Consider the following 12,094-nt stretch of genomic DNA (forward strand, 5'->3'; position numbering starts at 1 on the left):
AGGCTATGTTGTAGCTGCCCCATTTTTCCAGTACGTACGAACTGAAAATGCACATTCTAATTATAAAGCTGGGGAGAATGGCCACTAAATTTTTTCAGTTACATAGGAGACATATGACCTAATATAATGAAAAAGAATTCCTAAATAGTTAATAAAGGGACACGTATAGTTTCACTAGATATCGAACCTGTGATCTCTAGATCAATCAGGCAAGGCATACGACAGAGTAGCTTAACATAGTAATTCGGGTGATTCACAATGTTTCATGCTAGAAACCGACTATTATATAGTTGACACCTCCACAAAGGTCGTATCCATCTTTTTAAATCTCATCCATGCATTAAGTTTGTATACATCTATATTTCCAGTTTTGTTCACATAAGTTTGAATCACTATGTGTGATGAAGCTATATACATCGATCCTGGTGGACGCCAGCTACGCCGCCGATCACCATTTACAGGAAGCGAACAAAGGCTTTATTACCCGGGATATTGCATATTGCTGATCCAAAATTTTGCAGGGGTGAAACTATAAGTAGAAAGATTCAGGGTCACATTATATAGTCTAGAAGACTAGAATTCTTTTATAATTAAATAAGATTTAATTTACAAGGAGAAATTTAAATTATGACAATGAATTTCTCCGTGCTTGACTATTTTAGAATTTTCATAGAAATTACCTTCTAAACTTAGTAAAGGTAAACAATGGCCGATGCAGTAAAATTTAACTAAAATTAAAGGGCTAAAAATGGAAATAATAAATAAATATATATATATATATATATATATTGAAATCATTTGCACAATTGAGATTATAAATCTGTCGGGATGGAGAAATCTAAAATAATCATATCTATATTGTGGTAGCGAGAAAGCATTAATAAAAATTCTTTAATAAAAATAATTATGACAATTATCTGAGTGATTAACATCAATTTTTCTATTTAATGTAATTTAATTGGAGCTTCCTCACGCCACGTGACGAGATAGGATCACCCAATAACTTCTTATCCAAATGGTTCCGTGTGTGCTGCAAAGTTGGGTCGCCGAGTTAGGCCTTTGCTACAGTAACTTTTCTTGGAAATTCTACAGAAGTTGGCACAAAAAAAAACACCATGGTTGTGTTGGGACAGTTTCTCTCCTATATGGAGAATGGTGAGAGCGAGTGTTGAAGGTAATCTCACATGGAAAAGTTGAGAGGAAATCCATAGGTTTATAAGAGATAATGGTCTAACAACTCATTGGCTTAAGATTTTGAGTTACGGATGGGCCCGAGTCCGAAGTAGGCCCATAGATTTTTTCTAACAAGTGGTATCAGAGCCAAAGGTAACGATCCTGTGGAAGTGCACATGTTATGCGTGGAAACCCACACCGCACCAAGGCCCGAGTGTGGAACTCGTGGCAAGTGAAGGGCCTAACAATTGGTATCCGAGTCCGGAAGTGAAAGCTCGGCTCGAAGTCCTCCACGTAGTCGAGAAGGGGGAGAATTGTTGGGACGGTTTCTCTCATATATAGAGAATGGTGAGAACGAGTGTTGAAGGTAATCCCACATTGAAAAGTTGAGAGGAAATCCATAGGTTTATAAGAGATAATGATCTAATAACTCATTAGCTTAAGCTTTTGAGTTACGGATGGGCTCGAGTTCGAAGTAGGCCTGTGGATTTTTCCTAACAGGTTATTTTATTTTTGACCGTCAAATCTCCATACTTAAGATCGTGAGCATACACTTGTCTTAAATTCTTTTAGTTCTATATTCACCTCTCATAATTTGATTTTCCATATTTTTGGTCATGTGTCTTTTCATTGACTCTCGGTCTCGCTCTGGAACAAACCGGATCCATTTCTTATTAAGTTGAATCAAATTGCACCGGTTCAATCTAATAAAAAATAATTTAATTACATAAAAAAATAAAGCAATAATGTACATCGCCTTCTCTTCCTCTTCTCCAATCGAACAAGAGACGATTGAACCCAGCATACAATCTCGAAGTCGAAGACGATCGATGACGATCTTTGGACGGTGACGATCGTCTTTGACTTAGATATTGTATATTTGGGTTCAATCATCTCTTGTTCGACCATAGAAGAGGAAGAGAAGACGATCCATGACGATCTTGCGGCAGTGACGGTCGTCTTCGAGGTTGTATGTTGGGTTCAATCGTCTCTTGTTCGATTATATGTTGGGTTCAATCGTCTATTAGGGTATTGAGTTGAAATTGTCTTGCGCACGGCACAAACACAGAAACGGATAAATAAATATATATATATATATATATATATATATATATATATATAGTGTAGGGCATATCAGAAGAGCATATCATTATCAATATTGTGGGATGCTATGTTCCTAGCGGGGGAGTGGGTTCGTTTTCGTGGGCTTGCATTCAGGAATATATCAGATCTATCTGTTTGTGTAAGTAAATTTTGGCAATCAGTAGCGGTAGCAAGCAAGCAACAAAATTTGTCCATTGAAGAGAAAAGCAGAGAGCTCTACATGACAAGATAGTGTTTTGATGACGAACAGCCCCAAAGAAAAAAGAAATATTATTTCAGATTTAATGTCCAATATTTGCAGTTAAATTAAATAATAGGGGAACGTTAGTGCTCCTTCATGGATGAGATCGAGAGTTGATGAAAAGATACGTGAGCGAAAATATAGATAGTTAAGCTTTGAGGGATGACTCTTTTACTAAAAAAATTTAAGACACGTATACGGTTAGGATTTTAAGTAAGAAAATTTGACGGTCATAAGTAAAATAATTGTGATAATTATTTTTTTGGGTGTCAACCGTAAAATATACCATTTTTGCTGATATGACAAGTGATATGCGGGTCCGCCGTATAACATTTTGAAAAGACTCATGAAAGGTACTTCCCATTTTTTTGCAAATGCCTTGATGAGGCCATAAATAATGTCGTTTGCACATTGCTTCGGAAGGGCTTATAGTTATCTTCCCCTAATCTCAGCATGGGCCCGTGATTTATGGTGGATGAATGGTTAAAGGTAGATAATACTGCCAATTATTATAACTATTTTTTTTTACGTGTTTGGTGAATTTTACCATTCTTGCACTTCATTTAATTTCAAAGGAAAATGTCCCGCAGATAAACCAGATCGTAATTAACCGAATTTAATATCAAGAATCAAAAGGGCTTAGAGAAAATCAATTTTGAAGGAAAATTCGTGGATTCCAACAGCCGAAAGATCCCAGGCGGGTAGTATTCGGACCGAGTCTTCTATATTGACATGCGCATGTTGTTTTTTTCTTAAACGATAAAATTCTTCTCGACTGTGAATGATAGACAAGGGAGGGTGGAAAATCTAGCAACCATCATCTCTTTTCAGTTACGGGGAAGACCCGTAAATTCAGTACGAGAAAATAAAAATTTACGAAAAGAACACGAATAATGTCCCATAATTAAAATCGAATTTAAAATCTACTGATTATCAGATAAAAATGTACGTCATTACACACCATTTTTTTTTTAACTTTCAATCTCTTCAAGCCAATATCAAACCGTTGACGAATGTGGGCCCACCTCCATATACAACGTTTCAAATCATCTTTCTATCAAGACATAACCTTAAAATTGAACCAACCACACCAATGTGTTAAATGCTTTCCACATTCTATTACCTACAAAAAAAACTTTAGTCCCAAAGACGTACATGTAAGAGTTGCTCGCCCTGCGCCCACGGCAGTTTCCCCGCAGTTTTGAGGTAGTCCGTGTTTCGGCCTCATCGTTTGACAGGCCTGTCTTATGGATGGTAAATGTTGATTCGATTAGGGAACAATTGCATTTTCGAATTCGATTGGATATGTCTGATTTGGAATTTATTATAAAAGGGGGAGTAGGTAATCTGCCTAATCTGACCACAGCATCCCCCGAGTGTTCCCCACATGGAAAGGCGCCCAGTTTTTTCAACATTAAACATTCCTTGTTTTCTTGCCTTTTTCGGTGAAAATTCCTTGTTTTCTTTTTTTAACTTCTTTTCCCTAGTTTAAAATGAGATAATTAAGGTATTTTACATTCAATACTCGATTATTTGCGTTCCTTTATTAGCTAATATGTAGTTTATTTCATTACACTAAATTCATAGACACCCTTTTATAACTCGAAATAAAAAAGAAAAAGAAAAAAGGAAAACTATGATGTATAGTGCACGTGATAATAACTATATAAAATGAGTAAAAGAATTTACAGTTGCCCAACTTCAGTTGTTATATAGAGTAAGTGGTGAGAGAAATAGTAAAATATAACTTTCTAATTGACATGACCCCTATATGAAATCAAATCTAAATTGCATAATTATTTGTTACCAAACATAATCTTTTCAAATTGTATAAAATATAAGGGTAAATTACACCGATGGTTCAAAATGTTTTACAAATATTTCATGATGGTCCAAAATTTTTTTTTCGCTACATGATGGCACAAAATGTTTCAAAATTGTTTCATGATGGTACAAACCGTCAACTCGAGTTGACGCCGTTAACATTTTGCTGACGTGGCGCGTCCTATGTGTCACTTTTGTTACGTGGAACCAATCATAGTGCGTTACGTCATTTCAGACAAAATAAAATTTTAAAAAGTCCAAAAAAATACAAAAAATAATTAAAAAAATACAAAAAAAGAGTACAAATTTTGAAAAAAAATAAAAACATATTTAAAAAATTGAAATTTTTTTAAATTAAAATTTTTTAAATTTAAAATTTTTTAAATTTAAAATTTTTTAAATTTAAAATTTTTAAAATTTAAAATTTTTTAAATTTAAAATTTTTTAATTTTTTTTCAAAAATATAAAAAATACAAAAAAATTAAAAAAAGTAAAAATTTAGAAAAAATTTTTAAAAATTATTTTAAAATTTTGAAAATTTTAAATTATTTTTAAAAAATTTAATTTTTTTAAAAATTTTAAATTATTTTTTAAAAATTTAATTATTTTTCCTTTTTTTAAATATTTTTTTTTCTTTTTAAAAATAATTTTAAATAATTTTATAAAAATTTAAAATTTAATATTAAAATTAGGGTAAATTGCACCGGTGGTCCAAATGTTTTACAAATGTTCAATGATGGTCCAAAATATTTTTTTCGTTACATGATAGTACAAAATGTTTTAAAGTTGTTTCATGATAGCACAAAAAAAATATTTTAAAAATTTAAAATTTTTTTAAAAATAATTAATTTTTTTAAAAATAATTTTCAAAATTTTCAAAATTTTAAAATAATTTTTTTATTTTTTTTCTAAATTTTTACTCTTTTTTTTGTATTTTTTATATTTTTGAAGAAAAATTTAAAAAAATTTAAAATTTAAAAATAATTTTTAAAATTTCAAAATTTTAAAATATATATTTTTTTTTTTTTTCAAAATTTGTACTCTTTTTTTGTATTTTTTTTGGATTTTTTAAAATTTTATTTTGTCTGAAATGACGTGGCGCACTATGATTGATTCCACGTAACAAAAGTGACACATAGAACGCGCCACGTCAGCAAAATGTTAACGGCGTTAGCTCGAGTTGACAGTTTGTACCATCATGAAACAACTTTGAAACATTTTGTACCATCATGTAGCAAAAAAACTTTTTGGACCATCATGAAATATTCGTAAAATATTTTAGACCACCGGTGCAATTTACCCAAAATATAATTGTATCAGAGCTAACAGAATAAGCTCTACGTCTACCAACTTTATTTGCAAATAGGATTCAAAATTCACTAAAAATATCTTGCCGGATCCGATGTCTAAGCGAAAACTATTATTACACCGTAATCTCACCACGGAAGAAAAAATATAAATAAATAAAAGGACCTAAAACCAAACAACCTTAAGGTCAATAATTTTGTCCTTTCCACATTGTCTACCTCCTTCTTCCTCTTCCTATCGAACGACACCAAATGTCTTAAAAAATGAAGAAACAGAGACTCCATAGGACAAGCAGAGCACTAAGGGGAGGAGGATGGGTGGGATCATACCTATTTCCCTCCATTCCCTAACCACTCTTCTCTCCTTCTTCTTCCTCTTCCTCACTTCCTTCCCTGCTAAATCCTCCTCTGCTGATACAATCAACTCCTCCGAATCCCTCACCACGGGCCAGACCCTCGTGTCGTCAAACGATGTCTTCCAATTGGGATTCTTCACGCTCGACAACTCGAACTGGTTTCTCGGGATCTGGTACAAGAACATCCCCGATAAAACCTACGTGTGGGTCGCGAACCGGGAGAGGCCCCTGAAGAATTCGTCCTCCGGGGTCCTCAGGATAGGGGTTGGGGGGAACCTCGTGATTCAAGAAGATGGGGAGGGGTCGACCTCTGCGGGGTCCCTTTTGTGGTCGACCAACCGGACAGCGGCTGCCAATCCGATCAATCCAGTCGCGAAGCTCCTGAACAGTGGGAACCTGGTTGTCCGAGAAGCCAGCGATGAGCAGAACTTCCTTTGGCAAAGCTTCGACTTCCCGACCGATACCCTCTTGCCGGATATGAAACTAGGATGGGATCTAAATTCTGGTGGGACACCGCAGCCGGGAATGTTCATTTCAATGAACAGCGTCTCGTATCGTATAAATCATTCGGTCTTTTGTATTTTCAGGGCTAAACAGGTACATAACTTCTTGGAAGAGCAAAACTGATCCATCGACTGGGGGATATTCCTTCAAGCTCAATTTCCACGGATTCCCAGAGGTTTTCCTGGAAAATGGACAGCACATGCGGATATACCGGAGTGGGCCATGGAACGGGCTAAGGTTCAGCGGCGTACCGGAAATGAAATCCACTGCAGACATGAATTTCACCTTCATCTTCGACCAGAATGAAGTCTACTACTCCTACCATGTGAGCGACTCGAGCCTGATCTCGAGACTCACCGTGAACTCAACCGGTTCTCTCCAGAGAATGACCTGGATCGAGGACAGCAAGTCCTGGAGCTTGTTTTGGTATGTGACATCTCTTTTCTCCCCCCTTTTGCTGGCAACTTCAACTGGAACGCTAAACTCGGTTTTATATCAAGCGTGACGATTTCGGGATCAGTGTCACGATTACCATGACCATAAGTAGCTAACGATTTTTGCGTAATTCCTGAAAGGTATGCTCCCAAGGATCAGTGCGACGATTACCGGGAGTGTGGTCCGTATGGGATTTGTGACACGAATGCCTCGCCGGTGTGCAACTGCACATGGGGGTTTAAGCCCAAGAACCAGCAGGCTTGGAACCTCCGGGATGGGTCTGACGGATGTGTCCGACAGACCAGCCTTGACTGCTCGACTGACGGGTTCCTACCACTAAAGGGGATGAAGTTGCCCGACAGCACAAATGCATATGTGGATAAGACGATGAACCTGAAAGAATGCCAACAAGCCTGTGCGAAGAACTGCTCGTGCACGGCCTTCTCGAGTGCGAACATCAGCGACAGAGGGACCGGGTGTGTGATGTGGACCGACGAGCTGCTCGACATGAGGCACTATGTGGAGGGTGGGCAGGATATGTACGTGCGATTGGCTGCTTCTGACATCGGTAAGCGCATCCAACACCACCATCTTACTCAAAACGTACATCTTACTCGTTCTTTCTTGCCGTGATGATAGACGGGGAAATCTATTTCCTTCTTTGCAAGCTTTCCCGTTTGTCAAGCTTTTTGATTTAAGTATTCATATGGATATTAGATAAAAAAAATTAATTAGACTAAAAACTAGTTACAAATAACAAATAATTGATGTGAACGTACCAAAATCAACATTTTCTAACTCCGTTGGTGGCTATATCCTCCTCGAACTCTTTTCACAAAAGTCGGAACACTATATGAGTACAAAGCGGGAAGCATTTGAAAATCTTTCAACATAGAAAGAGGAGTTTGTTGTAATGACATTTATCCCTTAGCTCAAATTTCTTCACTGGAAGTGTCGTATTCCCTTATTTTCCTTTCTTTTGTCCCCTGCTAAAATCGTGGGCCTTTGTTGTCGGAAATCTCTTTTCGACAATGAAAAGTTGCATTAACTGAGATCGAAACAATTTTCAAATATCAAATGTTTTTTATGAGAAAATTTTGAATGAACATACTTCATAATGATACGGTGAAAAAATTAATAAGATTGATTTAATTAAAAAAATTTACCATAATTAATTGAATAATTAGTAAATTGTGATTTTCTCGTGCCATATGGCAAGGTAGAATCACGGCAATATCTCATTTTTCATTGAAAAGATTAGGATCTCATGATAGCCTTCGAATTCATCATAGAATTAAGATTTCGTACAAAAGTTCTCTGCCAACAACAATCCCAAAATGATGCTCTTGTGGGCCCCTCCTGCCCATGGGCTGGGCCCAGGAGAGTTGCGTGAAACCGATAGGCTACTGCAACTTGCTAACGTCACAGCTGACGGGCTACCTTGAAACATCACCCACACGTGCGGGCCCCGCACAGAGAGAGAGAGAGAGAGAGAGAGAGAGAGAGTGGGGCTGAGGCATAGCAGTCGGGAACGTGTTATTGAGGATGTCTGTGAGAGTTACTGCGACCGGTCCGCTGTAGTTGGAGTTCTGCCGTCCACCTTTGATTCTCATTTGCGGGACTGCCGATTAAATTCCGGTGGGCCCACCACTGAGCAATTGTAGGATTTGTGGGCCCACGTGGTGATTTAATTAGCATAGAAATGGGGGGGCCGACAACTTTGACCGGCGGGTTCGATCAATGTGGGCCGGCTTAGGTGATAGGAAGTCCTTTTCACTCTCTGCTTTTTAAGAAATTAAAATTTATTGACAAAATCTACTTTTTGAAATATATAATCGGAACCTGCTAGGCTTCCATACAAGTCATTCAATTTTTGGGCTCCATGAAGCATCGACTGAGGTGAGGTGTGGAAGGAGGAGAAGTCAAATTTGGTAGCTACGGAGACAATGAGAAATGCCCAAAAATGAAAAAACCGTTTTTGCTGAAGAGGATATGGGCAAATTGAGCTGCAAATGGACAAAATTTACCTGCATTACGTTGCTGGTTTTGGAATCTACTGAGTACATCTTGTGGTGTCACAAAAGATGAAAGATATTATTTAGGTATAGAAGAAATATTTTGACTATGTGGGGATAGAAATAGGAAAAGTGAAGGGGTACAAAAGTGTCAACTAAAAAAATCAAATCTTAGACCTTCTTGGCTGCAGGAAGTTGGACATGTCGTAAAGCATGCTGAACACCAATGACTAAATCCTGATTGATCCATAATTCGCACATTACGCATTCAAAGGATATGGAGCTTGCTGACATGAGGGTCGGATATGTCATATTACAATGATCATATTGCATCCATTTCAATGCTTGTTCAGTCGGACAACAAATACTATTATTATTTGTGCGCCGTCAGATGTATGTGTAATTGATATGGTATAGTCTCCTAAACAGATGATAAAGATCCATCATCCATATAAAATCAGTCACCATTATTTATGGCTATATAAATTGGCTCAAACATAACAGAGAGACCTACAAAGATCTGCAGTTCTGCCTGATGAGCAGATGCGGATGCAACCTCAGCTTCATGGAAACAAATTATTGGGTCAATTAATTTGCGGGCCAACTTCCAAACTGGCAAATCTGCTATCTTGCTGGGTCAATATTGTTCGCTGCGACTTACAGCAGCTTGATGATCGAGCAGCAGACTGTTAAAAATTGATCTGATGACAACATAACAGGATTTTCTGTATTCACCTTTTGGACTGACATTTGGCCTAGCCGAAGACTTTAATCATACTCAAGTAGTAGTGCAGGTCGATATCATATGGTTCGTTTCTCAATGCCGCGACTCTCTTGATTGTTTCAGCCGCTTATGGAGGTATTGCCTCACTAAACGATTCAAAAAAATCACCTGCACCAGCTCTTGTTGCGGGAGTTTCAGTTGCCAGCGGAGTTTTGCTTCTAGGACTAACAGCCTGTCTCATATGGAAGCGGAAAAGACTCCAAAGTATGCTCGGAGGGAAAACTCAGCAAAGAGGTAACTCAGATATTTCCTGTACCCACTTTTATGCAGGCGGTCATGAATTTGGCCTCATCTATATTTTTTTCTTTTGCTCAGGAATCCAAGAGAGAAGCCAAGATTTGCTGATGAATGAGGCAGTCATTACTAGTAAGAGAGAGTATTCTGGCGAAACTAACCCCGATGAGCTCGATTTACCACTATTTGATTTCAACACTGTAGCTCAGGCAACCAATAACTTCTCTGAGAAGAATAAGCTCGGGCAGGGCGGTTTTGGTTGTGTTTATAAGGTAACTTTTTACTTTTCTTTCCGATAACCATTTGAACTATATTGAACATTTGCAGACCCAGAGGAATCACTGATGAAATGTCTTTTTTATTAGGGTATGTTGGATGAAGGTCTCGCAATAGCAGTGAAGAGACTATCAAAGAATTCTGGGCAAGGGATCGAAGAGTTCAAGAATGAGGTTAGGTTGATAGCGAGGCTTCAGCACATAAACCTTGTGAGACTTCTCGGATGTTGCATTGAGATGGATGAGAAGATGCTAGTCTACGAGTTTATGGAACACAAGAGTCTTGATTCCGTACTATTCGGTAAGTCCCTGAAGCATCCCAAAACGTGGAGATAAATCTACTTGGTGCTCGTGTTAATTTCTATCTTGACAATTTAATTATTTTCAGATAAGTCGAAGAGCTCGATACTAAATTGGCCAAGGCGTTTCAATATTATATGTGGGATAGCTCGGGGGCTTCTTTATCTTCACCAGGATTCGAGATTCAGAATCATCCACAGGGATCTGAAAGCGAGCAACATTCTGCTCGATGGAGAGTTGAATCCTAAAATATCAGACTTTGGCATGGCACGAATCTTTGGCCGAGATCAGGTTGATGCAAATACAAGGAGAGTGGTGGGAACATAGTAAGTACCTAAAGAAAAATCTACCGCACTGCTATTTTTCATCCCCATAATTCTGAGTTTCATGTTCACGAGTATGACTTGAGTTCTAGACTTTGCTCGTCACAAATTGCATGTGCAATAGTTTATTATCCAAAGCTTTTGGGAATATCGGGCACTTAGCATATGGTAATAATAAGACGATGAATATAAGTACAGAGCTTCAATCTAATACACATTTTGCTCATCTGCAGCGGATATATGGCACCCGAATATGCAATGGATGGGCTCTTCTCAGTAAAGTCTGACGTCTTCAGCTTTGGTGTCTTAGTGTTGGAGATCGTAAGCGGGAAAAAGAACAGGGGATTTTACTATGCAAACAACGAGCTAAACCTTCTTGGTCATGTAAGAACAAGACTTCCTCTAAACACGATTTTTCAACTGTCAAAATGTTTATTCGTTTATGCTCATTGAACCGAACTTATCCAAATAGGCATGGAAGTTATGGAAGGAAAGAAAGGCAATGGAAGTGCTAGATCCATCAGTCGGGGTCTCATATTCCTCTCAAGAAGTGCTTAGATGCATCCAGGTTGGACTTTTGTGTGTCCAAGAACATGCAGAAGACCGGCCCATAATGTCTAATGTTGTGTTGATGCTGGGAAGTGAGACCGCCACAATGCCTCAGCCCAAAAACCCGGGCTTTTGTCTTGGAAGGAATGTAGATACAAGTTCATCTTCGAGCAAGCAGGACGAATCATTTACTGTGAACCATGTCACGGTTACAATGCTTCGCGGAAGGTAGTCCAGATAGTCATGTGCTTGGCACGGAATTTTACCAGGAGGATACTGCCCTGTTGAGCGAGGCTTCAGTGATTCATTGTTTATATGTAAAACCATTCCTTTTTCTCTAGTTTTCGTTTTTCCTCTCTTACAGCAAAATTTTGTGACGGCTTTGAGATTGAAGAAAAGTTCAAAGTAGTTCTTTCACATTATATGAATACAGTTCATTAAACTGGCATAACTATCTTAGAGTGGTCTCTATTCGAAACAGAAGCATTTCCGAGTTGCAACCGTAAGTGCTGTAGATAACTGTTTGGGAGTGTTGCCTAAGTAGTTCACATGTAGCTCTGCCAAGGAATCTTTGGGATTAATGAACACCAAAAAAAAAGAGAGAGAGAATTTCATTGTGGTTGCCAAACTTTGGTTTCTGTTATCAGTTTACTCTGGGCAGTTCTTTTCT

General features: G+C 37.8%; 1 protein-coding gene across 1 annotated transcript; it reads left to right on the forward strand.

Moving 5' to 3' along the window:
• Positions 1-5,863: 5,863 nt before the first annotated feature.
• On the forward strand, positions 5,864-12,009 carry LOC116207104 (receptor-like serine/threonine-protein kinase SD1-8). Its single transcript, XM_031539960.1, has 9 exons — positions 5,864-6,510; positions 6,593-6,935; positions 7,085-7,512; positions 9,807-9,977; positions 10,059-10,249; positions 10,343-10,553; positions 10,641-10,878; positions 11,109-11,259; positions 11,348-12,009. The coding sequence occupies exons 1-9, from the start codon at positions 5,964-5,966 to the stop codon at positions 11,654-11,656; spliced, it is 2,589 nt and encodes an 862-aa protein (XP_031395820.1). The 5' UTR covers positions 5,864-5,963; the 3' UTR covers positions 11,657-12,009.
• The last annotated feature ends 85 nt before the right edge of the window (positions 12,010-12,094 follow it).

Source organism: Punica granatum, chromosome 5 (assembly GCF_007655135.1).
Source record: "Punica granatum isolate Tunisia-2019 chromosome 5, ASM765513v2, whole genome shotgun sequence".
NCBI classification, from domain to species: Eukaryota; Viridiplantae; Streptophyta; class Magnoliopsida; order Myrtales; family Lythraceae; genus Punica; species Punica granatum.